The sequence below is a fragment of the Aplosporella prunicola genome (assembly GCF_010093885.1).
Source record: "Aplosporella prunicola CBS 121167 unplaced genomic scaffold K452scaffold_27, whole genome shotgun sequence".
Taxonomy (NCBI): Eukaryota; Fungi; Ascomycota; class Dothideomycetes; order Botryosphaeriales; family Aplosporellaceae; genus Aplosporella; species Aplosporella prunicola.
In genome coordinates this window covers 41,230-65,322 of record NW_022983555.1, presented here as the reverse complement: position 1 = coordinate 65,322, position 24,093 = coordinate 41,230, and the positions used below count along the sequence as shown (strand labels likewise).

Below are 24,093 nucleotides of genomic sequence, written 5' to 3'. Positions count from 1 at the left end.
CCGAAACTTTCTAAAGTCCAGGACAGCGCCAAGTATCCACAATCAACCCTTTCTCTCAAATCTTTGAGTCCATCATCGCGAACATGCCGGCTCAACATCTCCGTCACGTCAATGTGCGCTCGCGCCAGACGTTTCCGAACCATACCGAAGGCGCTGAGACGGTCCCTGTTGACCCTCTAATGTCCATCATCATTAAGCATCCGGCCTATCCCGTGACCTCCGACACGCTTCTTACGCTCAAAGCCTCGGATGATTCACGCGGAGGCATTCATCATGACACGCTACTGATCATCTGCGGCATTTTGGCCAACAACCGCTTTGACGGGTATCTGGCGGAGACTGCAGTGGGTCCGGCCATCACAGAGCCTCGTAGCGCAATTCTACGTCGTCGCATCTACTACTTCTGCGGTAAGTTATTTGTCCCAAAGACAGTTCTCTTTACTAACGACCATAGTTACTCCACCGGATGGCCAGACAGAGCCGTACAAGTATCCCGTCGTCCCCTCGTTCAGCCACTGGCGTTTCCCGCACAAAGCGCTCCCCGACAGCTGGGCCCAAGCCATGAAGACGCACGAACCGGCACGCCAGTCCTCCACGGATCACTCTGAAATGTCTAGAGCCAGAATTGCTCGTGGTTCGTCCTGCCTCATCAGCCTCCACGAAGACGAATCCGAGTCCGCGAGCCTCTGTCCCCCGAGCGAAATGGACTGGTTCGAAAACAACATCATGAGCATTTACGCGAAGAACGACCCCATGGCCGGCCTTAACGACATCTGCAACGCTATCTTCCTCCGCGCGGACATCAACCAGCAGTTCGAGAAGCGCGGCTTCGTTATCGTGCCTAAGCTGACGCAGGACGGCAAGACACCTTGGGTTGTGCACTATCTGTCCGAGCCGCAGCAGTCGCGCAAGCTCTACCACAATGTCGAGTTGCAGGATATTAGCAATTTGTCTGCTGAGTACCTCTTCGCTCGCTTGGCTTGGAGCGTCCTTCCGCTGCTGTCGAGGTTCCTCAAAATCAATGCTCGGACCAACTTGCTTGTTGTCGTTGAGCAGGGCCGAAAGCTCGTACATGCGCCGATTTACCTTGAAGACTTGCAGCAGAAGCGGGTCGTGGAAGAAGTCGCGGAAGAGGCGTTGGCTACGCCACTTGCTGAGGACGAGCAGGATCCACTGTCCACGCCACTGGCTGAGGAACCACTGCACTTGACCGCTACGATTGACTCCCTGAGCAGTGCGACCACAAAGGACAAGCTATTTAAGACCTTTGAGATGTGGCTCAGTAAAGAACCACTAAAGGAGCCCACCGAGCACGATGAGGAACCATCAAAGACGCTTACCGAGCCCAACGAAGAAACAACAAACAACGCCACCTCAAGCACAAAGAAGCGCAAGCACGGCGAAGACGACGCCAGTGAAGCCCACAAGCGTGGCCGCCACACCATGCCCAGCACCCACGCTGTAAACTCCAAGTCCCCCGACCGCCCACAGAGCCGCGCCCGCTCCCCCATGACCCCAAACCACCACAGGAGCAGGAAAGCTCCCATCTTCACGCTTTCAACCCTGAGCAACCACATCAGCAAGAATACCCCCCTCTCCACGCGCAAGACCATCCTCTCGTCCATACCAGAATTCCAAGACTTCTACATTAGCTTGTCTGCACCCCGTGTCGAAGACAGCACCGACAACACCAGCGGCGTGGAGGAGGACTATCTGCACGAGGAACATGCGCGCTCGGGTCCGGACGGTAGTTAGGCAGAGGAGGAGTTGTAGATGCGCGAGGCGGCGGGGAGGGCCTTGTCGCTGGGGAGTGAGGGACGGTTGTGGCTGGGGTTAGGGAGGAAGGTAAGGGATTAGGTGGAGTGCGGCTGGGGATGTAAGGGTTGGTTTAAAGGATAGAGTGGGTTAGGTGCGGCTGCTTTATCATGGAATGTATTACTAGAGACAGAGAGAAAATAGACATTAAAACCCCCCAATCCTCAGCCCCCTACAACCGCAGCCCACCCTACGCTTCCCCCACAGGCACAAACTCGACCGTCTGCCCCACCCTGCCCGCCTCAATAACCACAGCTGGATAATCACAAAAACTAAGCCCATTCGCCGGCGTCTTAAAGCACGTCACCCCCTCGCCGGTAACCGTGTGCGTGGCCGTGCGCTCCCAGTACGCCGTATTTCCATTCCTGCTACTATCAGTAAATAGTTTCTTTACGGTGCGGGGAAAGAACAGATAGTGGCAGAAGGGGGGAGGTGGGGGAAGGGGAGAATGAGGGCAAGCATACGCGGTAACGTCCCAGCGATGCGTGATCGCGATATCGAAATCATTAGGATTGTTATAGCGGGGGATAGCGAAGCCGACAGTAGTATTTCCGCAGGGCACCTACAGCACGTTAGATACTAACATGCACGAACAGGAAGATAAAAAGATGGTGTTTAAGCACGTACATAGCCATGCGGCCAGCCCTCTCCCCCCACGTCCCAGGTGGCCACACACGTCGTGCCCACGCTGGGCGCGCCGTTCGCTTGCGCGTTGTCCTGCACGCCGATGGCCACGGTCTGCCAGGGGTAGGACCGCGTGCTCGGGACGCGGAGGCGCATGCCTGTGAGCTCGAGGGATTCGGGGCCCGCTTGCGCTGAGGTTGGGGATGCGAGGAGGGTGAGCGCGAGGGCGCTTAGCGTGGCGAAGGCGTGCATGGTGGGGCTTGTTGCTGGGTGAAAGCGCTTTTGCGTCGAGTGTTGACTGTTGGTGCGGTGGATGCGGAGGTGTATGTGTGTGTGTGTGTGCGGTGCAGGTCCGGTGTCGAGACACGCAGCAAACCCCCGCTTTATATATACCCAGTTCCTCTCAGTCTTTACCACGCGACCGCGTCGAAGTGCATACACCGCGCGACGCAGGTCCAGACTCCCCATGGAGCAGCTGCCTAGGATCGACGCCAGCATCGCATCCTTGTGGGGCCCGCAGATACGAGCGCTGCAGCCTGTCGGACCGTCGCCTTCCGCAAGGAACGGCACGCGTTGGGGCTAGTGCTTACGGCCGGTTTTTGAGCCGCACGATCGTCTTGCCTTGTTTGGGGGTGCTGGGAGAATTGGTGCGTGAGGTGGTGGGGCATGGAACTACTGTCACGCCGTGTCTGCTCCGCGGAGGTAATGCTGCGTTGCTGTGATTGAGTGCGCTGGTGGATGGAAATAGCTCTTTGGACATATATGCCTGGGTTTGGTGCCGTGTGGTGCGAGATTCTGAATACTTTGACCATGGATTATTACCTCCCATCATCGTCACCACCACCACCTAACCACTCCGGCACTACCTTCTCCACCTCCTCCCCACACGCCGCCCTCACGCATCCTTCCATGCTCCCAAACCGCATACTCCTCCCCGTCAGCCCAGCACCATAATGCGCATACTTCCCCGAATTCGTCATGATTGTCTTCGCCTGCGGTGAAATCACCGGCTCCGAAATCATGCACCAGCACGTGTCCGTGATGATCTGCGCCCCGAACGCCGCCAGCGTATCAATAAATCCGTCGCTGGCGGCGCGTTCGTACGTCTCGCGCCCGCATGTCACGACCAGCGCGACGTTGGGGCTTTTCGTGCAGCTAGAACAGAGCGCCGCGAGTTGCGCGAGCTCGGTGTAGGAAGCGTGCGGATTTCCGAGCGCAACGAGGTCGACGGTGGTGCTTGCGCCGCTGTCGAGCTTGCGCCAGGCCATCACAAGGTCATCGTGCGCGAGTGCTACGGTAGAAGTGCTGGAGGAAAGATGGCGTGCCTGGTCCACCGCTGTACTGGCTTCGGGCGTTATGCCAGCGACGTGGAACATTGGTGCAGAAGAAGTGGTCGCGAATGCAGCGCCGAAGGCCTTAAGGTTGTCGTTTGAGATTGGTGTTGCTTCCAGGCCTGTCACGAGCGGGATCCGGCTTGCAGCGATATCGCCGACGACGTAGCCCAGAAGCGGGAAGAGTGCGTCATCGGCGTTCGAAACTGGTGGGACGGAAATTGCAATGCGTGCCTGGCGGTTTGATTTGATATGGCAGCCGGCATTCGGTGCACGTCCGGTCAAGGCGATGCAGATGTCCAGGTAGTCCGGGTACTTCATTGTGCGGGCACCGAGGACACTGTTTGCGTACACGACGGCATTGGACTCAGCCCACACGACTTGCGCACCACTGGCAGGAGCGCTGTCGAGCAGGTACGGCGCACATGTGTACGTGGGTCGCGCGCCCATCTCGACGTAGGCGTCCGCGAGCTGGCCGGCTGGTTCGGCAAGACTTGCCTTGATGCCTTGAACCACCCATCGCCCCCGGTCGATGGAGATGGAGTTGAGAGTGGCGGGGATTCGCACTCTAGCGCCCCATTTGCAGAGCTGTTGAGCAAACAAGAGGGTTGCTGGGCCGGTGTAGAGACAGCCGTCAATGTGGGCTTGGCTCACGTCAATCAGGCTGTTCGCGCCTTGAATGATGGCCATTTTCAGCACAACGCGTGCGGCAACTTCCGCTGCTTTCCCAATGCCTCCGTCCAGGACGTGACGGTCGAAATCCGACAGTTGAAAATCCGACGGGATGTGCACATCGGCTTCTGCGGCGTTGTCGTTCGATTCGGGCGCGCAATTGTCGGGGATTTCCATGCATCTGATTTTGCCGTTCTCGATCTGAGCATACGAAGCTGCTGCGAGCTTGACAAAGTCCAGTGAAGGCATCTGCACAACAGGAATGGATTTCCCGAAAAACTCATGTGCAATAATGACACCAAGCGTAAGGATCGACTCTTCATGTTCAAAAACCAATGCAGCAGGGCTTTGCCCGTTAAGGAGAAGCTCTAAGATGACACCACTTCCGGAGCATGATCCTCTGCCACTTGGGATTGCTAGGACTTTGTCTGTTACGCAGGATCCGCTGAGCGGATGATGGCGGTCGATGACCTCGCCGGTCGCTGGATCAACTCCGCCCCAGAAGCTAAGGGCGGTCGTGCTGGCGAGGGCAGTGCCCTGTGCGCGGCCTCCGATGAGTTTCTTGCCGGTAAGAGTCTCGAGTCCTTGGTTATGGCCACGTTCTGCGCTTCCCATGGTGTTGACAAAGACGAGAGAGCCGGAGAAGGAGACTGTTACTCAGGCTTTACTGCACTTTCTGATGCCGGTGCGAGAGAGCAAATTCTCAATTGTTTATTTGGTGATGAAATGGTGAGTTGCGCGTTGTTGATGATGGAGGAATGAGATGTCGTGCGGCGGGGCGAAACTCGATGCCTCTCCGGGTTAGAGACGAGCGTCATGGCCGCCAGTAGCCGAGCGTAACCGTGACGGTCCTCCGGCTCTGCCCTTTCGCACCATGACGTGAGAGCGAATGGACACAAAGCGGGCGGACGCTGAAGGTGTGGTGGTGGTGAAGATGATATGCATTGATGTGCGTTGTCGTGGGTGCTGCTGCCTGTGGTTGCCTGGAGTGGAGACGACGACCAGCTCTCCTTCCCTTTTCTTCTGCCTTCGCTCCAAATTCGCTGCCATACATTAATAGATAACGACAACAAAACATGGAACAGCTTCTAGAAGGACTCTTTGCCTACATCGTGTCGCTTGTCTGCGATGGCAGCTCTCGAATGCCCTTGCTCGCGACCGTGTCCGGAGGTAGGTATGAAAGCTCTCAGTTACGTGGCTATAAGTACAATTTATAATAGTTGATATGGAAATAAAATGGTTGCGGAGGTATCAAGCAAGCTTCCTGGCGATAACGAGTATCCTTATAAATATGAATGAATGAGAGTGAAGAAGTATAAAAGCATGACCCGCTGTACCCAAGAGGACTCCATCTCCCCACCTCTTTCAACCCCTTCGGTCCTTCTTATCTACTTCGTACCTAGAAGGGGTTCATCATGGGCTGTTTCTTCATCTCATCCGTGTACCCATGCTCTGCGTTATCAATTAGGCAAATGATATCAGTTAGATCCTGTTCCTCGTGCGGCTGCAGCTGCGTCTTATGCTTTGGGACATTGTAGTCCTTGAGCATTTCTTTGAAATCCTTCCTCGCATTCTCCAATAACTTCCAAGTGTCCTTGATGGCAGCATCCGTCTTCTTGATGGCAGAATCAGAAGAGATTTTCATGTGCTTATTCCACAAATCCTTGAGGCCCTGCTTCTTGTACTTGTCCCACGTGTCATTGCCGTCGTTGAATTGCGGCTTTTTAGCCAGCTCCGTCTCCAGGTCGTCCAGCATCATCGCCATGCGGTCGGATTGCTGTTTGAGTGTACTTGACACCCACGTATCGCGATGATAGGCACGCACGCCTATAGCAACTTTGAGCTTCACGAGCACCGTCTTGAAGTTTGTCATGACGTCCGATTTGATCTTCTTGGTGTTGGAGTCCTTCCAGGTTGCTTTCCTCTTCACTTCGACCATCTTAATAGGGTCTTTGCTAGCCCAAATTGAGTTTTTGCTGTTGTTGACATCATTCTCAAGCAGCGCAAATTCGTCCGGGTTTTGCTCGTACTGCTGTGGGTAGATCGAGACAAGCCACTTTAGGCCTTGTTCTCCATTTTTGTCTCCCTTCTTGAGTGTCTTTCCATTGACGGTCTTGAGTTTCTGATTGGAGGGCAATTCCCAGAACCATCGTGTGAGGTAGACACACCTGCTGACCTTCTTCTTGCTTTTCGGATCCACCCAGTCTTTCTTGCCATTCGAGATACTGGCTGTGAATTTGTTTACTATTTGGCCCTCTAGGAGGTGCTCCACCTGGTAATCGTTGGCGTTGACACTAGTGGGTAACCTTTGTTCCTTGAACTCGAAGTTATCGCAGCTGTCCGGGTGGCTAAATCTATGGGTATGGATGTTTTTGTTTTCCTATTTGCTACCAGCTTCAATGACATCGTTCGGCCCGGGGTAGCTTTTGGTTTGGATTTTAATTGGTGTTGTAATGTCTTTATCATGCTTGCACCAACCAATCTCCTTTGTGCCCTCTCTCTTGAAAAGAGCAAACTCGTTGTCAACCCAGCGTTTGACAAGGTCAGTGCTATCATCCAGGTCAAAGTCGGCGGCCGTAAGTTTAGTGTCTTTGCAAGTGGGCGTCTTGTCACAGGTTCCGGTGCGAGTAAAAAGAGCGTTGGGGCTATGCGAAGTCGTCGGATAGGCCAGGCCATGGATAGCGAAAAAGGCCATGATGGCAACGAGTGAGGATGAATTGAGAAGCATTTTGAGCGAGCGAATGATGCGTAGTAGTGATGAATGAATGTCGAGGATTGGATTGATGGGAGAGAACAGGTCCTTACGGGCTTTTATTTATGTCATGGTTAGATGAGTGGCACAGCAAATCCGCCTTAGCTCCCAAATATGGCGCGCCGAAAGGAATATCAGAATTGTGGAACTTCCAACTTATTGGAGCCTGAGAGGCACAGCAGAATTGTTGCAGCGTCAAAGTTATGGTGTGCACAGTATTGTAGACACACCGTATAGTGGAGCTCCCAAGCAGTTCGTGAGCAAAGAGGCATAGCAAACGTGTTGGAAGAGGCACAGCGGAGTTGTCTAGTCGCGTAGGTCATGGTGATGGGGGCGACTCGAGGGACTTTGTTGTTGGTGTTGTAGTTGCTGCCTGGATGCTTGATGGGGCGGCCCCCATTATCACGTGCGTATGCGCGCGCGCCCCCATTCCTATTTCTTCTTCTTGCTCTCCAGCCGTCCTCCCACACTACAACAACCAATATGGAACAGCTTCTAGAAGAGCTCTTTACCAACATCATTTCTCTCGTCTGCGATGCCGAAGATGACAGCTCTCGCCTGCCTTTACTGGCGACCGTTTCCCGGCGGTGGCAATGCAGCATCGAACGCCGCACCTTCCACAAGCTTTCCGTCGACAGCAACGTCTTGCCAGATTTCTGCGCACGTCTCTCCCTACAGTCACTCGCCCATCGCGCAATTTTAATCAGAAGCATAACATGCCATTATTATGCTCCCCTCTTGCGACGAGGTTTCCTTACACCATCGCAAAACGGACAAGGACGTGCAGAACAATAACGCTGCCCTTGCTCATGAATTCGAGCATTTGTTCGAGCTTCTGCTTCTCTTGGATCGCTCACGTTCTGGTACTAATGCTCCGCCAGTTGCACTCTACATAATAAGTATCCATGCACCAACTGACGGGGAACTGCAGAAGCAGGACCCCGACGATCGCTTCTATGACCCCGATCAGATAGACTGGCGTAGCAGAGCGTCCGATGATTGGTACTGGAGCAGGCGGTGGAAGTATAATGTCCTCACTCTGCTGAACAGCGATGTTTTGCCTCGAATCGGATGCGTTAGTAAACTCGACGTATACAACAGTTCAGGGAGACAGCCCCATCCAGGAGACTGGATTCGCCTTGCGTCTAAATTTCCAAACCTGGGTTCTCTCATGATCCAGTTTTCCGAGTCACTAGCATTTGGAAAAGATGTTCGGAGGTCTCTTAGACAAGGTATGCACAAATTCCTCAGTGTTATTTTATGTCCACTATTTAACTCTGCGTAGACTTCGCATTAATTCTTCCCTCACTGGCAAACTGTTGTCCTGATCTTATATCTATCGACATCACACGTTTATTCGCTGGATACACAGACGAAGCTCTACCGCACCTAAACTACAATCCCAGCAGTACTGATAATGAAGTCGACGCGCTCAGTCAAGCCCTGCGTACGCTGTCGCAAAACCTTCCTCGCCTAACGCATCTATCCCTCCAAGGTCTTAACATCTCTTCGGACCTTTTCTGGCCCCCGTGTGGTAACAATGGCAACAATTATAACAATGGAGACCCCACCGACATGCCTCAACTAAACTGGCCTTCGCTTAAAAGAGTAGACATCGACTTGGAACCAACTGCTCCGGGCGGCATATGGTATTTCACTGGCCTCTCAGGACGCGAGACACCACCACCTTTCCCAGAAGCTTATGACCGTTATGTCAGGGGAAGACTCTCCCGCATCGACTGGATAGGAGAGCCTACGCCATATGAAACAGGACCTCCACGACCACCTAGCGAAGCCGAGTCCGTTGACTGGACCGACGAATACGTAAGCAGCATGAATCCGACACGCGATTACCGTTTTCGGCCTACTAGCCATATGAACAGTCTGCTCATCGCAGCTGCCAAGGCCGTTCGCTACATGCCGGCTCTGGAGCGGTTCTCGATACACCATAAAGCGCTACTTCATCTGCTAGGGGCGGAAGGAATGGAGGACCGTGAGAGGTGTTTTAGCGTGACATTTGCGACTGAGAGGTTCGCATTGTATAGACATCTCGAAGAGGACTATCGCGGAGAGTGGTATGAAGGGCTAGGGAGGCGTGAGATGAGCTGGATGGCGCTGCCGGAGACGTGGCGGCCGGATATAGAGGTAAGGGAGGAGTGGGCGCGGACACTAGGTGAAGACGGACGAGTATTTTATGAACGTGGGGGATTACCCACGGGGAAATGGCTGGATACGGCGGAGTTTTTGAAAGGTATGCAGAGGATATATCGACGACGTCATCTTATGCGATGTGGCACCGCACCTACCGGAGCATTCCATGGTTCTACTAGAGAACAAAGAGACACGTGGGTTTACCAGCTTACTTTCGACGGGTTTCTCTTTTAACTTCTCTCCGCTGCTTTTATACACCTCTCCTTTACCCCCATCAACTTTAAATCGCAAACACGTCCACTCCTCATCAACATACCCTGGACCCCAAACCATCAAACATTCACCAGCCACCACCCCACAAACCAACTCGGCACAAGAAAACCAGACACTACACACCCATCCCAAATCCCAAAAATGGGCAAAGCCGAAAGCACACCCTACAACTACAGCAGCAGCGGCGGCGGTAAAGTCCACCCCACACTCCACCCCACGCACCTCACAAAGCAGCTAACGCAAACCACAGCACCGCAACACACGCCCCTCGACCAGATCGCCATGGCAGAGCGCCATGAGCCGCGCAGCCATGCTCAAGACAACGAATGCCCTGGCACCGGCACAGAAAACGGCGCGCAGACTCGGACCCAAACTCAGACTCAGATTCAGACCGCATTAAACGCCTACGACGGCTCCGATTTCTCCTCTTACGTCCTCATTCAACGCCTCTTAAGCGAGGGGATCCTACGTCCGCGAGGACACAGAGGCGAGGGTTCGGGACGCATGGCCTGCCTCCATGGAGACGAGCGTGTGGGTTACGCGGGTATTCCTTACGTGCGCCCCCGCTCGGACGCTCACGCCAACGGGAATGAAAATGATAGTGAGAGCGATAAGAAGGATGCGAGCGAGCCTCGTAAGGAAGAATTCAGAGACAAGGGTTGGGAACGCCGGGTTCGGGAAGCTAGGGCGCGCGAGGCGGCGATAGAAGAAGAGGCCAAGACGTATGAAAGCGAGAGCGAGGGCGAGAGCGAGGGAAATAGTGGTGCGGTAAGAAAAGGAGCCGTTTGCAATTCGGATGGGGATGAGAGTTCGACAATGTCCTGGGATTTGAACGACTCGGATTCCGAGTTGGAGACTAGCCCAGGGTTCACGCCGTCGGAGGGCACGTCCACAGACGCAGCCGTAGATACGGCGACCGCAGCCCAAGACGAAGGATCCGCTCCTCCGGCAGCGGACGACCCTGCGCCTGCGCTCCCGTCTTCCGAGTCTATTAGCCAGGCGGCACGCATCGCGCAGCTGGAGGCAGCGCTCTCGGAAGCGAGAACGGCAAAGCGGAAGGATGAGAGTGCGTCTATGCAGGAAGCCGTGGCCGCGAGGCTGGAAGCAGAGGTGCTGAGAAAAGAGCTGGACAGTGCGCGGGGCGCGCTGGTCGTGCTTGCGGAGTTATTGGGAAAAGCGCAAGCAGGTGCTGCGGCAACTCCGACGGCTGAGCAGGGCGGACAAGGCCCAGCGGTGGAGCAGATGGCGAAGCGGTGCGAAGCGGCTGAAAAGAGCGCCGAGGAAGCGAAACTAAAGATTGCCCGTAGTGACGCGCGCAAGAAGCGCGAACTACGCCGCGCGCGCATCGAGCAACGTCGACAGGATTTCGAGCTCTGGGCCCAGACGTGGGATGACTATAGGGCTGAAGAAGCGGAGTGGAAGGAGAAGCTAGAGCTGAGAACAAGCTTGACTATATTATACGACGTCGAAAGGTATATAGATGGGGAGAGGCGGCTTAGGCAGAAGATGGATGCTTTGAGGGAGAAGATATTGGAAAGCGATTATGAAGATGACGAAGAGGAATCAGATAATGAAGAACAAGAGAGGAAGGACTTGTGCTTGTTTGTAGCTTTTGTATTGTTTTTAATGTTGGGGGTGGTATTGGTTATGAGTTGAGTTGAGTTGAGTTGAATTCATTTACCCTGACCCATCGCCCTGAGCGATATGCAGGCTATAGACTATTTAAAGGAAATACGCTAGGAATTTATATTAGTGTTTCAATCTGAGAGAGTAGAAGGAGAAGGGGAACAGAGATAAAATAAAGGAAAGGTAGAAGAATAGGAATAAGACGGGTTTTACTGGCTGAGGTCGTCTCTACTCTGGAATATTTTTGTTTGTTGAGCGAATTCAAGTACCCTTTTGAGTTGAGCGGCTGAAATTGTCTATTTCCTCTTTTCCATGTGCGGCTGGTTCTTGTCTGTTGGTTTACCGCCTAGAAGGCTAGAGAGGCAATTTCTCTGGAGTCCAGTTTCTTGATACATTTTTTACCGATTTTCCTAGAGTAGCGAACAGTCTAGTAATACGTAGGATATTAATTCTATATCTCCGCATTCGCATTTGTCGTTGTTTATCCATCCTAATCGTTTTCGGTGCTGGTTAAGCCAGTAGTGGCCAGTTCTCAACTGGGCTAGCAGCCCTGCCAGGCTACGTAGGAGCTTGTCGTAGAGGTACCTTACGTGTGGTCTAGGAATCGCTGTATCTACGTTGCTGAGGTGTTGGCCTTTCTCTGACGCTCTCTATTCTTTATTCTATTGCTTATGTGCTGCTTCGAGAGTTGTTTTGACTTGCAGCGGTATTAAGGGTAGGAAGTTGTGTTCTCTAAGACGTGTTGTGGCTTGTTTAGCTAGCTTGTCTGCTTTCTTATTTCCTTGGATACCGTAGTGGCTTGGGATCTACTGGATCGTGAAACTTATTTGGAGACCTTCATGGAGAGATTGGGCTGTACTGAGGATAGACCGTACGATGCTTTAGCCTGATCTCTTTTTATATCTCCTAGTTAGAGCTTGGAGGGCGGCTTTGGAGTCGCTGTAGATAACGTATTCGGTTGGGCTTTGGGGTCCCTCTTGTAGGTGTTTTTTAGCTGCTAGCTCTATCCCCGTTAGAATAGCAATTAGTTCGGCTGCTTGTACTGTGTAGAAATTGCTAGATTTAACTCCTTTAAGCGTACTGTATCGGGCGTTCCCGGCTTGGTCTAGAATGACTGCTGCTGCTCCTAGCTGGTTGTTTATCTTGGAAGCATCTGTATAGATGTCACGGGTTTCTAGCGCATTCCTTGCAGTTCTGACCAGCAAGCGCTAGCTGACGGTTTGTCTTTGTTTGTTATTTGCTAATTGTTGTTTGTTCATGTTTCTGATGGTTTGTCTTATTTGTTATTTGTCAATTGTTGTTTGTATTTGTCTCGCTCGTTGTCTCTCGCTTAGCGCCTAGCGCCTGCTAGCGAGCCATATATATGGCCGCCGCCTCTCGTTCTCTTCCTTTCCTCTTCGTACCACGTCTTGTAGTCAATCTTACACAATCTGATTTGAATCCGCCTCACTGCCGTGACACTCCTTGACCTGTCCGTTCGCTTGGTATGCCCCGGCGAGGTTGTGCTGCGATGCTAGTCGTGAGGGATGGTCTTCTGCGAGATTTCTATCCCTCCATTCGCAGGAATTCTGTAGCCAGAGAACAGCTTCATTTATCCTCCCATCGACGTATAAACACCGCCCGACCTTTAGGCAGAGCTCGCTCCTTTCCTTTATACCCTGACAATTTTCGTTCTTGACTATACGTGCCGCGTGCGGTAGATAATCCCGCCAGGTTTCGCGATTTTGGTACTCGCCAAATGGAAAGACTTCCGAGAGGTGTTTTAGTGCCGCCATACTCTTGGCTACTGCCCGGCCGTTCTGACTAACCCATATCCCCGTCGCTAAGTGAACGAGTCGGTGCATATCAAATTTCTCACCGTCACCTCGTCTCTCTAGAAATGAGTATGCGCAGAGTATGCCAATGGCCTCTTCTTGCTGGGCTTCCCGGCCGGATGCTGGTAAAATAGAGTTCGGAATTGCTTTCCATTCGATGAAAGATATGAAGGCGAGGAGATCTGCCGCCAGCGTATCAGATTCAGAAATCTTATTAAATGTGATCGTCCATGTCTTCGCAACTGCATTTGCCGAGTTCGGGTATCGTGTCCTGTCGTCAAAATTCCGGCTTAGAATAGCAATAGCATTCTTTTCTGTGTTTTTCAAAAGCAGCAGATATTTGGGGATAGGGGTTTTGCATGTGTTGATATATGCTACCGCCTGGGTGATAGCCAACGGGAGGTATTCCAGCTCTGTGAGAAGATCCATCACGATCTCCTCGTTGTAAGGAGGGTCCTTTCGGAGCAGTGACTTCTCAAACAAGCCTAACGCTTCCCGTTTCATCATCTTTCCGACCTCGACCACATCGTTGCCGGCTAGATACTGTGCTACCTCTCCATAGCGCGTCGTGAATATGGTCAGGCCATTTTCACTTTCTGGTAGGAAGGTTAGCAAACCTTCCGTTTGCTCAGAACCACGAAGTAAGTCTAGGTCGTCGGCGTTATCGATGATAAGCAACCACTTGCCCGCGGCCTTTCCGCATAATCGCCGCTGTACTAGCTTCTTGACGTCATCTTTGCTTTCCTGACGTATTCCTAATGCTGTTGCCATCTCTATGCAACCGCGCTCAAAAGTCTCTATACTCAACGCTTGGACCCAGAAGACGGAGAATTCTGGATAGCTTTCCTTAACAAAGTATGCGAATTGTAGGGCAATTTGTGTCTTGCCGATGCCACCAAGGCCGCTGATTGCCACCTTCTGGCAGTCTTTGTCCACAAGCAGCTTTTGCTTCAGCGCATCAAGTTCTGCACTTCGACCGACAAACTGGCGATTTCTTGGGAAAGGGAGGTAGAAAATAGGCATCCCTAGGATGTGTAAGTCTGATTTTTCTATATAGAGGTCTACGAACTACACTAACCTTGTGTTGCTTCAGCGACCGTTCGTGTCTTCATCACATCTACCGCCGGCATCACTAACAGCAGCTCTTTAGCGTATGCCGCCGCCGTTCCAGCTGCGTACGGCTGCCATCTCTTGTTCTTGTGAGAGTCGGCATAGTCGCAGATCCCACGGACTACTAAGCACGGGAAACTGTTCATCAAGCCCGCCGCCTCCATCTCGAAGCACAGCACTCCTCCAAACTCAGAGCTGATCTGATCTCTTGTAGCGCCGTTCCTCATCACCTGGTTTCCCGATGCGATCGTGCCGTAATGGATTCCGATAGGTGTATCGATTGCCCTTGCTTCCCGATGCAGCTTCCGTGTGTCATCGCATAATATATAGTTATTCCCTCCAGAATGGTTGTAGCCTCCGTCAAACAGTATATCGTCACCAGCCTGGTTACGGCTGAATTTGGGTAGCTTGCCGAGCTTTGAAATGTGCACCGGGAGATTGCTCCTGCCTCGGTCGAGGTTCGCTCGTAGCTTTGCGAGGGCAGCAAGGAGGATTTGCGGAGGAGTATTCAAGAATCCTGATCGCTCGAAACCGTTCGGCGTCGATTTTCCGAAATCATACTGAATAACCCCACCATGTCCGTTGCTAGGCTGGCTGATAACAACGTCTCCAAGTCGGACATCTGTTTCTGGGCTAGGGACGCCGCCTCTAATCCCAACCATGAGCCCAAATCGAATCGCGCGGAAGGTAGACCTCATCTGCATTGCAACCGCTGCAGCAGAGTTGGTGCCGGTCAGGCCTGCGGGTAGGCAGGCGATGACAACATTGTGCCCGCCGATGCGTCTAAAAGTGTATATGTTGGTATCGCCGCTGTCTTGATGGAGGTCATTATGCTCTTCGTCGAGCATCTCCTGAGCTGCGGTGAGCTCGATGGGCAAAGCGCAGACCCAGCCCACCGTATAGTCTTCGCGGCTGAGGCGGTACGTCATATTGAGTTGGTTTCAGTGAGAACGTCCGAGAATTGGTCTAGAGCCTTTTCAACTAAAGAAGGATGACGGCTAGCACGGAAGGCGATGGAGGGCTTTTATCAGCTTTACCTGCCCCGCTCAGCCTCGTTGTGCTTACATCGCCGCTGTTTTCCCTCGGCCTTGCGCTTCGCGTCTCACCCAGGCACTAATGCGCACATTTAAGTGGCCGGTCGTAAAGGAGCAAGGCTGTCGCTGTTGCGTGGCGTCGAATCGCAAGTAAGCACGCGTTCATATTAAATTTAGCTTCACTAATCGCTTCGTATTACCACCACTCATCTCATATAGGTTTTTTGACCGAACAAGCATAGTTACTGCTTAAAGTTCAACTCCCCAACAGATTAAGCCTCTCAGTTCTAACTCCAGCATAAGCCAAACCGGAGTCGCTATGTTAACGACGTCCAGATCGGTCCAGTCGACGCGGATGAGTGGGAACGTGGAGCATACTTTAGCGATATTCCGGACGAGATGAAGGTGGTGCGCGCGTAGATTGGTGACGGCGGGATTGCCGACGATGAGGAGCCAAGTCGTCGTTGCAGGACGAGCGGCAATGGACTTAAGCCCCAATCTCAGCACTGGCGGCGTGCGTGTGATGGCCGGTCGCAGGTAGGTAAGCTGCGGTGCAACCAGCAACGTCAGCGGCTTAGGCACGCGGCTATTCGGTACAGTAGTCAGCAGGGGTGCGCGGTATCTGCAACCAGGGAAGCCAAACTCCAGGCCCTGGAACGTCGCTGTGTGGAAGCAGTTATGTGTGAGTGTGTGGTGCAGGCGGCCGATCGAAGGTGGATGGATGCGACCGGCGCCCTGACACCCTGACGCCCTGACGCTGGCTGACCCGTACGAGGTCCGTGCGTATGCCCCTCTCTCCTGTCTCCGCAACGACGATGCGCACACGTGCGTGCAATCGGTGCAAACGGCGGATGCAGTTATGTACCTAGGTGATGCGCGCGCGATCCATGGAAGACACGGGCGTTGCTATCGTGCCTCATTGCTACAGCCCCTCGCTCGCCGCTGACTTTTCTTCTCTTACCTATCTCCCCCGTCGCTCGAGCTCCTCGGGGCGCCAGTTTGGCGTGGAAATAGCGGCAGCGAGAGTGAGGAGGTTTAGGGTGGGCGAGTTGCCAAAGCTTGGCTGGATGGGATTGGGGACAGGGTGCGCGTTTGCGTAGTTTTCGGCGGGGTCGCGCGTTACGGAGCCGCAACCTAACGCACGGAATTCGCACCATTTTCCTTTGATATAAGTCTTGTTTTCTGTCATATCTCATTGCTATCTTTGATATTGGTCTACTTGCGAGACTTTCCATTAAGCATGATGGATTAATTTCCGCCACTCCGCTGGTTTCAGCAACCGCCCCGATACGACACGGAGCATTCCGTAAAAGTAGGCGATTCCAATTCGCGCCAGATTGCGGGAGGAATTATTCTATGCAGACGTAGAGACGTTGATCTCCATTGAAATTCGGGACCGTCCCGATCTAGGTTAAGTGCAGGAGACGACGATCTGGCAATACCTCATAGTTATCATGCAGACTTCACTTAACGTTAATGCTACAGCATCAAATGCTAATTTAGAACCAGCCATGCTTCTCATCGAGGTCTGGGGCCACGGTCGAGACAATAGCACACTGCACAGTGAGCGAAAGAAGATCATAACGTACTATGATCTGCTGGATACGTATATTAGCTTTCTTTTTAGGTTCTAGCCGGGGCTGTAGATCAATGCGTTGTGTATTAAGAAAGCATTGAATGGTAGCTCCTACGGTGCGGCGCGAAACATGTGTGAGTCGAAATTTAAGATTGGCTAGTGCCTGCTTCGCTGCGGGAAATGATCCAAGTCGCTGGTCATGAGAGAGATCGGAGCCTCTTGTAGATTCTTCAATAGTTTGATTTGCAAAAAAAACGTCCATGGTTGTATTGTGTGAGGTGTGAAAGCGGGGTTGAGAGAATTTTGCGTGGGTGTTGGACCCTGGCAGCGACCCTTGACACCGCACCGTACGTTGCCTAGACAACCCAAGGTCGGGCTTTATTTAGTCGGCGATGATAGTTGTATTTTCCGACTAATACATTCTCCCAAAGTCAACTACGTTTCGATCTATTACTTACCTCTCTTTCTCAGTCCACTACTCTGTATATTGGTCGTTCGGATACTGCTCAGCAATCGGGTGTTAAGTGTTCCGATCGATATAGCTGCGCAATTGCAACTTGACGTACTGATTAACGACAAACATCTACACGTAAGACGAACAAATGAACTAAAATGGCTTCGCACAATACGCCAACTCCTCTCGACTACAATCAATTTGAAGGACTTCAAGCGACTCCGTCTATCGCTCAGTTACCGCTGTTAGAGAACTGCGACCCTGAGGGTGATATTCGTCTAACCGCCCCCCTAATTACAACACCTGGGGTAAAGACACAAAAGTCCTTCATCGTCTCATCCAATGCTTTGAGGCTCGCCTGCGACCCCTGGAACAAGATGCTAGCGCCAGATAGCCCTTTCGCAGAGAAGGGCAAGATCGGTCAGGGCGAACTATCTTTTCCGGACGATAACGCGGCACCTTTGGCTATACTGCTACATATAGCGCACTTGAATTTCGATAAGGTCCCCCAAAATATGAATTTCCGGAGCCTTCTCGACCTCTCAATTTTGACGGATAAGTATGGCGCCACCAAACTCGTACGGCCGTGGATCAAGACCTGGATTGCCGATGTGCAGCATCTACTGCTGGAGCCCGCGTACGAAGAGTGGCTATGGATCGCCTAGGAGTTTGGCCGGCTAGCGTCTTTCCAAGAGTTAGCGGTACACTTAGTTAAGGAAGTGAGGGTGACTGCGAACGGCAGATGCGTTACACAGAAAGGAAGAATCCTAGATCCGTCAGGAGAGAGCTGCCAACTACCTCCAGACATTATTGGTAAGTTCATCGGTTGTAGGCTGATGAGCTTTGTGGCTTACCTAGTCGCTAGAAAGCATCCTTGGTGTCCGACAACAAGTTATCCAAAGCTTGTTTGATATTTTCCAACGTTTCATCAAGGAATTTGCCGCAGTTCGGTCTCAAAATATCTATGGGACTCGCTGTGACTGTTCTAGTATGCAAGAGAATCAAGACGACAAGCGACAATGTGATATCTTAGCATTCGGATCCCTCACACTTTCGCTACACCAGGCTGGGCTGAGCTTGGAGAAGAGTTGGGTAGACAAGAAGGACAGGAGCATTACGGAGCTCTCTACGAAGCTTCTTGGCATCGAGGTGGTCATGCGTGGACATAGAGGTTACAGTAGCACGTGTAAAAACTGGTTGCTCAAGACAGAACTCCAGCAATCGATCAACATGGTGCTGAGCAACATTCCCTCGCCCGTTAAGGATATACACCGTCGTCACCTCCAACGCCAAGCAGCGGCGTGCGGCGCGGCTTGAATAAGGTAAAGCCTGCGGGAGAGAAAGGATAGCGGTATTGGAAGCAGGTTTGTAGATAATCTATACTTTTCGCGTACATTATCTATTGAGAGTATATGTTGTGAGATAAAGCGAGAGAATAAATGTCTGAGTTTGATTTCTAAGTGAGTGGCTATCTGCTGGCTACTTATAGCCCTGGGTACCCTGTTGTCTGAATGTCTGCATCATTGATGTGCAGCACCGAGTTGGCTCATGGCATCATGGATAAATCGATGCATCATGGAATCAATATCGATATCATTGCTTCCAACACTAACGCACCAGATGGAACATTTTGGACGCGATGTATCGTGGGATAGACATACTAATATCGAGGCCAAGCGTGCTCTCGGTGCTTATCGGCTGATTTATTTCACACCCTTTACTGACAATCTTATCTTCCCATAAACAGCTTTGTAGTTTTTGTTTCGTTATCTTCTATCTCTGCTTCAACATATCAACACTAACCTGATCTCACAGCCCGGCCAGACGCGCCTATACGGGCTACCAAATGATGCCGTTTAGGCATTCAATGGCATCGTTGTCGTACCACTTATCGTGAAAGGGATTTATCCGCTCCTGTACAAGCTTCGCATACCTTTTAGGTTGATTATATAAATATTTACAGCTTTTTTGCTCATCAGCTTAGGTATGGCGTACGCGGTAGAAGTCCAAAAATTCATCTACTCCTCCAGCCTATGCTACGAGGCGCTACTTGCGTGCCTGGACTTAGCCGGAGGCACCATCTCGAACAATGTGAACGTGTAGGTCTAGGCGCTCGTTCACTTCATACTTGGATTTGGTAAGATCTCGGGCTTTGCGTTCGTAACAGAGAACTAGTACTCGGGAGCCCTAATTAACATAAAAGTTCTTGTTCAGTCAATGATGCAAGTGACGTCCGCTGTGGGAGTCTTAGGTATAATTATATCGCCGCTTGCCATCGATTCCAGTCTTGTTCTGATGTACTCTATACTAGTAGGAGCATTAGTCATATCTTCAGTCTTATTCTTGCTGGCTTTTCGCGGCTACGAAACCAAGGGAAAGATCAGGTTAGAAGATTAGACAGGGTGGGAAGAGTGTCAACATTCTACAGTTCGACTAGAAGCAGGTTCATCGCAGTAGAAATTATCGGGACGCTATAAACTTGGATACAATTCGTTTCGAGTATAGTCCTGGGCAGACTAAATAAAAGAGAGGTGCTTTTATAATTCTTCGGTTAATGCTGATCAACAACCCGGCCCGGTTGCCATCTCAACCCTAACGTCGCACAACCTCACGCAGGGAGCGAAGTAACAACAACGCCAACAACGCGACGTAACGATACATCCCGCTCTCTTCACAATGAACCGTATCTCCGCTTGGTTGGACTCGCATCCTCGAAATCCCGAGGGCTACGATTGCGACGACCACTACCGTCAACGCCAACCTAAACGGCGTTGCCTCGGCGCCATGTCGCCGCGAGAAGGCCTCCGTCGCTCTCCACGCAAGCACGCATCTGCGCCCATCACGCCGCCGCTGCGTCCGCTTTCCGACGAAAATAAGCAGACACCCAAAGCCATCGTCCCGGTCCTCGACTCCGTCATACTCCCTCCACCTTCGCCTACCCGCTCATCAATCAGCTGGTCCAGCACCGACAGCCGTCCGCGCAGTCCCGTAAGGCGCATGGGCGATCTAATGCTCGCTAATGGCCGGATACACATCGCCGCCCTTAGCGCACCCGGCTCGCGTACGGGCTGCTCCGCCCCCGACAGCGTCAAGCCGCTCTGCCGCGATCTTAACCGCCTGAATACTGGCCGCTGTGTCATTCCGCATGAGCTCTTGCCACGCGCTGCAGCGCTTATCGATGAAGGATACCTAGACGAAATGAATTTTGGCGACGCTAGCGACCCAGTTGAAGCGGACTCTTGGGCGCGAATACATGAGATCATCGACGCGGCGACCGAGTGTCAGGACGCGGGTCTGCCCGAGGCGGCCTGGAACAGCGAGGTGCACTCGCGCGTGCTACGCTTTGCATTGGATCCATATCGCCGTACGACCGGCGTCTGGTATCGCGACATCACGACGGCACGGATCCGCGACCCGGAGCTGCTGCCGCGTTTCGAGGGCGGCGGCATCGGGCAGAGCAAGATGGTCGACTACGCCCTGATTCTCGAAGATTGTAACGATGAAGACTACGCACTCCATGAGGGCTCCCGCAGCGACGGTACTCCTGGTAAGAGGCGGCGGTTCGGGGACCGTGTCGCGGAAACACTACGACGCAAGGGCGGCGCCAGCATCAACCAAACGCGTATGGATCACGTACGCTATACACCTTTTACCGTCAGCATCGAGACGAAGCGCGCTGCCGGGGAAGACAAGGCTCACGTACAGCTGGCGGTGTGGGTGTGGGCGCAGTTTGCTCGGCTACGGCAGCTCGCGCCGGCGGCAAAGTCATGGCCCGTCCTGCCACTTGTGGTTGTGCAAGGGTACGAATGGCGGTTGCTATTCGCTGAAGTGGTAGATGACGGTTGTGCTATTCGGATTCTGCAATACGTAGTTCTTGGGGCAACGGACATTGTGTTGAGGGCCTATCAGCTTGTCGCTTCGTTGAGAAGACTGGCTCGGTGGGTTAAGGATGAGTACAGGCCGTGGTTTACTCGCGAGGTTCTAGGTATTTCGTAATCACTTCACATTTGTTTCGATTTCGTAAGGCGTATTTTTGGTGTGCTAGAACCTTACTCGAAGGCTTGAAGAACTAGTTATTCAACTCCGTAACTTGACGCCTTCTCTCGAGACCTGGTCCTGCTTTAAACCATCCTAAAGATGCCGCCTAAGCAATCTGCCTGGTCTTTACAATGAAGATGCCGAATTTGACTCCTAAGGTACCGAAAACTTTTTCTCCCTATAAAAGAAGAGGCTAGACACGGCGTAACAGTCGCGCGACATTCGAGGGTTTCTCCGGATAGATGTTGTAGTGAGTAGCGACCGCAAAGAGCTTGTGATCCTTGCTAGAGTTGACGATAACCTTAACCATATGACGGTTCAGAGCCCTGTAGATGGCTGTAACCTCCTTTTAGAAAGTCTAGCGCATCTTGTACTCCCGAACATGTACATGTAAAGTAGGAAGTAGCGCGGGTGAAGGGAGAGGGTAGGAGTTGGATCTTAGCTCCGTCGTACTTAGCGCGGCTGATTGCCAAGAATGCGTCTAAAGTCTCGCTCAACTTCTCGATAAAGGTACGAGCCTTGCGTAGTTCCTAGTTCTCTTCCCGGAGCCAGTCTTAATGCTAGGATAGAGCGGTCTAACGGGGTAGACCGAGTATTCCGTAGCACTTGCGAAGGACTGCCTCGAGGATGACGCTCATTGTGTTAGGTAGTTTGAAATATTATATGGAAAATGCTGTTGGTCTGTAAAGTTTGAAGCTAGCTGGATAAAGATAAGCCCGGTAGGGACTATACTATGTTATATAGTATAACAGCCGAAAAGTAAAAACTAATGTGAAGCTGTACGCGAGGAATTGGACGCCGCTTTTTTTCTAGATTACTGCTACCTATAGAGGTATATATGCTGCTATCTAAAAGAACACGTTTCTTGTTGAGATCCTTAATTCCTTGCAGTAGAAGAACGTGTGGTGTAAGGGAGTCAGTTTATTGTGTAACAACTAACCGTAGGGTTGAAGCTGTGCGTTGTTAGAGTGATACTGGCTGACACTATGTTATACAGTACAACAGCCGAAAAGTAAAAACTAAGTACATAGTATTCGAAAACCCTGTGTTGGTATTGGGTTGAAGGTTTAAACTGTGCAAGTAAAGTGAGAACGTAGCTTAATTTTCAAAGAGTGGCTGGCAGCGAGCTTTATATACTTAAGAGTAGAGTAGTTATGTGCTCGCTTGTAGAATGTAGCAGGGTGTTGAAACAACGAAAAAGTAAAGTGAATATAGAGGATAATGTGTCACGGTAGTGAGGTGGATTCAAATCAGATTGTGTGGTACGAAGAGAAAAGGAAGAGAAACAAGAGGCGGTGGCCATATATACGGCTCGCTGATAGGCGCTAGGCGATTGGCAATAAGCGAATCAAACAAACAACAATTGAGAAACAACAAATAAAGACAAACCATCAGCTAGAGCGAGCTGGAAAGAACTGCAAGGAACGCGCTAGAAACCCGTGATATAATGCATGAAGAAACATGGCCTGATAGTCCAACAAGTTGTTTAGGTGTGCGACGTATGGATCGCTAATCCTAATAAGCTTAGAGACCCTAAGAATATCTCTTAGCTGCGAGGCTGCAACGTGATATTAGTTAGCTGTTGTATATTTGCGGGCCGAAGGAACAGTGGTAAGGGGAATGTATATATAGCCTATATCTCCGGGACTTTCTCTCCTCTTCTACGTTCTCCCGGACTTGGGCAGTGTTCTAGGTCTTATTTATCTACAAGATGGTCACGGTGGTGCGGCTAACCCTAAGTGTCCTAGCGTACTGAAAAATGTGATTGTAAAGCGGCTTGGACCGACGATATGGCTTGTAGCAAGTACGCTGCAGATCGGGTCCAAGGTTTGCTCTCCAAGCACTCAGCCGGAAGATGACGTTTCTAACCAGAAACGGAAGAGTGCGAGCGCGGATGAGGACACGTCGAGCCTCTCTGGTGAAGAAATTCGAAGAGCAATTCTCGGCAAAAAAATCAATGCTGGTCTAGGGAAGATGATCGTCCTCTTTGCTAGTGGGTCAAGGCCGAGAAACTATAGTGGTAGGTATTCATCCAGTTTCCTACGAGAACGCTTAGCTCAGTCCGTACTCGGTATTCAATGCTGAGACGTAAGGCTGCTTGACTATAAGCTAGTATCCCTTTTTCTTTTACAAAGAAGCCTAGATCTATAGGTACTTCTCCTTTCATAAACTGTTATAGTCTTTGTGAGTAGCGAATGAATTAGCAGATACTACTGAATTATGAAACGAGTGGTAGGGGAGGTTCCCCTTAAGCTACAGTTCTTAGCCGGTAGACTACGTATAAAGCTAGTCCGATATTAGGTAATGCTAGATAGCAGAGAAATAAAGCACTAGTGATAAAACAAAGAGTATTTCTTATTAATGCTCTGTAGATTCTAGGAATCTTATCTGCTAATGTTTAAATGACAAATCCATACTTTTCCTGACCTAACGCCGATGCCAATATTCTTCCCTGAAACAGTTGATTCACTCGGCCTGTACTCTAAGGGAAGCCAAAGCACTTTCCTGCCATCATGTGTGATCTATATGCTATCTGAGCTGACGCCCGCGCCTTGATATTAGGGATGCTGAGGCTCTGTAATACGCATTTCTCTAGAAGCTTCCGATGCGCTAAGCGCAATAGAACCAATCTCAGAGTAGAGTAATAAGCTATTAGTGTCGAATAATATGTTCTGAAGTGTTTTATTTATTTAGATTATCTGTAGGCAGTTGCCGCTGGTCGGATCCTAGATCTTAACGGTCTTGTCATACGACGCCGACGCCAGCCGGGTCGAGTCGAGAGAGAAGGTTACTAACCTAACCCAGCTGCTATAGCCCTCGAGC

General features: G+C 51.5%; 11 protein-coding genes across 11 annotated transcripts; 6 read left to right on the top strand and 5 right to left on the bottom strand.

Annotated features, from left to right (window-relative positions):
- Positions 1–83: 83 nt before the first annotated feature.
- Positions 84–1,071, top strand: K452DRAFT_235297 (uncharacterized protein; the record flags this gene model as incomplete). Its single annotated transcript, XM_033537422.1, has 2 exons — positions 84–408; positions 455–1,071. Coding segments are annotated over 2 exons (942 nt in total), but the record flags the coding sequence as incomplete, so codon positions are not given.
- A 1,062-nt stretch (positions 1,072–2,133) lies between these two features.
- K452DRAFT_97673 (uncharacterized protein) lies at positions 2,134–3,070 on the bottom strand. The gene has a single exon (XM_033547384.1). The coding sequence runs from the start codon at positions 2,935–2,937 to the stop codon at positions 2,431–2,433; it is 507 nt and encodes a 168-aa protein (XP_033393423.1). The 5' UTR covers positions 2,938–3,070; the 3' UTR covers positions 2,134–2,430.
- Positions 3,071–3,136: 66 nt separating this feature from the next.
- On the bottom strand, positions 3,137–4,598 carry K452DRAFT_291311 (uncharacterized protein). The gene has a single exon (XM_033541154.1). The coding sequence runs from the start codon at positions 4,458–4,460 to the stop codon at positions 3,258–3,260; it is 1,203 nt and encodes a 400-aa protein (XP_033393422.1). The 5' UTR covers positions 4,461–4,598; the 3' UTR covers positions 3,137–3,257.
- Positions 4,599–6,539: 1,941 nt separating this feature from the next.
- On the bottom strand, positions 6,540–7,223 carry K452DRAFT_97655 (uncharacterized protein). The gene has a single exon (XM_033547383.1). The coding sequence runs from the start codon at positions 7,116–7,118 to the stop codon at positions 6,699–6,701; it is 420 nt and encodes a 139-aa protein (XP_033393421.1). The 5' UTR covers positions 7,119–7,223; the 3' UTR covers positions 6,540–6,698.
- A 1,219-nt stretch (positions 7,224–8,442) lies between these two features.
- K452DRAFT_97643 (uncharacterized protein) lies at positions 8,443–9,930 on the top strand. Its single transcript, XM_033547382.1, has 2 exons — positions 8,443–9,808; positions 9,869–9,930. Exon 1 carries the CDS (start codon positions 8,770–8,772, stop codon positions 9,577–9,579), a length of 810 nt encoding a protein of 269 aa, XP_033393420.1. The 5' UTR covers positions 8,443–8,769; the 3' UTR covers positions 9,580–9,808; positions 9,869–9,930.
- Positions 9,760–11,280, top strand: K452DRAFT_321578 (uncharacterized protein; the record flags this gene model as incomplete). Its single annotated transcript, XM_033544408.1, has 2 exons — positions 9,760–9,808; positions 9,869–11,280. 2 exons carry the CDS (start codon positions 9,760–9,762, stop codon positions 11,272–11,274), a joined length of 1,455 nt encoding a protein of 484 aa, XP_033393419.1. The 3' UTR covers positions 11,275–11,280.
- A 1,385-nt stretch (positions 11,281–12,665) lies between these two features.
- Positions 12,666–15,097, bottom strand: K452DRAFT_278071 (uncharacterized protein; the record flags this gene model as incomplete). The annotated part of the gene is made up of 2 exons (XM_033539352.1): positions 12,666–14,083; positions 14,137–15,097. 2 exons carry the CDS (start codon positions 15,095–15,097, stop codon positions 12,666–12,668), a joined length of 2,379 nt encoding a protein of 792 aa, XP_033393418.1.
- Positions 15,098–17,213: 2,116 nt separating this feature from the next.
- On the top strand, positions 17,214–18,632 carry K452DRAFT_291307 (uncharacterized protein). Its single transcript, XM_033541153.1, has 3 exons — positions 17,214–17,843; positions 17,898–18,045; positions 18,098–18,632. The coding sequence occupies exons 1-3, from the start codon at positions 17,391–17,393 to the stop codon at positions 18,547–18,549; spliced, it is 1,053 nt and encodes a 350-aa protein (XP_033393417.1). The 5' UTR covers positions 17,214–17,390; the 3' UTR covers positions 18,550–18,632.
- Positions 18,633–18,993: 361 nt separating this feature from the next.
- Positions 18,994–19,697, top strand: K452DRAFT_339763 (uncharacterized protein). Its single transcript, XM_033545321.1, is given in 2 exon segments — positions 18,994–19,329; positions 19,342–19,697. 1 exon segment carries the CDS (start codon positions 19,450–19,452, stop codon positions 19,627–19,629), a length of 180 nt encoding a protein of 59 aa, XP_033393416.1. The 5' UTR covers positions 18,994–19,329; positions 19,342–19,449; the 3' UTR covers positions 19,630–19,697.
- Positions 19,698–20,532: 835 nt separating this feature from the next.
- On the top strand, positions 20,533–21,282 carry K452DRAFT_257171 (uncharacterized protein). Its single transcript, XM_033538427.1, has 2 exons — positions 20,533–20,662; positions 20,738–21,282. Exon 2 carries the CDS (start codon positions 20,857–20,859, stop codon positions 21,226–21,228), a length of 372 nt encoding a protein of 123 aa, XP_033393415.1. The 5' UTR covers positions 20,533–20,662; positions 20,738–20,856; the 3' UTR covers positions 21,229–21,282.
- A 290-nt stretch (positions 21,283–21,572) lies between these two features.
- Positions 21,573–21,800, bottom strand: K452DRAFT_235414 (uncharacterized protein; the record flags this gene model as incomplete). The annotated part of the gene is made up of 1 exon (XM_033537432.1): positions 21,573–21,800. A coding segment is annotated over one exon (228 nt), but the record flags the coding sequence as incomplete, so codon positions are not given.
- Between the last annotated feature and the right edge of the window lie 2,293 nt (positions 21,801–24,093).

Bases quoted from the DNA above. Each gene is read 5' to 3' on its own strand.
- K452DRAFT_97673 (XM_033547384.1), bottom strand. From the start codon at position 2,937: ATGCTGGCGTCGATCCTAGGCAGCTGCTCCATGGGGAGTCTGGACCTG.
- K452DRAFT_291311 (XM_033541154.1), bottom strand. From the start codon at position 4,460: ATGGCCATCATTCAAGGCGCGAACAGCCTGATTGACGTGAGCCAAGCC.
- K452DRAFT_97655 (XM_033547383.1), bottom strand. From the start codon at position 7,118: ATGGCCTGGCCTATCCGACGACTTCGCATAGCCCCAACGCTCTTTTTA.
- K452DRAFT_97643 (XM_033547382.1), top strand. From the start codon at position 8,770: ATGCCTCAACTAAACTGGCCTTCGCTTAAAAGAGTAGACATCGACTTG.
- K452DRAFT_291307 (XM_033541153.1), top strand. From the start codon at position 17,391: ATGGCTTCGCACAATACGCCAACTCCTCTCGACTACAATCAATTTGAA. The intron at 17,844-17,897 runs GTGCAGCATCTA...TGGATCGCCTAG, and splicing joins TCAAGACCTGGATTGCCGAT to GAGTTTGGCCGGCTAGCGTC. The intron at 18,046-18,097 runs GTAAGTTCATCG...CCTAGTCGCTAG, and splicing joins ACTACCTCCAGACATTATTG to AAAGCATCCTTGGTGTCCGA.
- K452DRAFT_339763 (XM_033545321.1), top strand. From the start codon at position 19,450: ATGATGCAAGTGACGTCCGCTGTGGGAGTCTTAGGTATAATTATATCG.
- K452DRAFT_257171 (XM_033538427.1), top strand. From the start codon at position 20,857: ATGGATCACGTACGCTATACACCTTTTACCGTCAGCATCGAGACGAAG.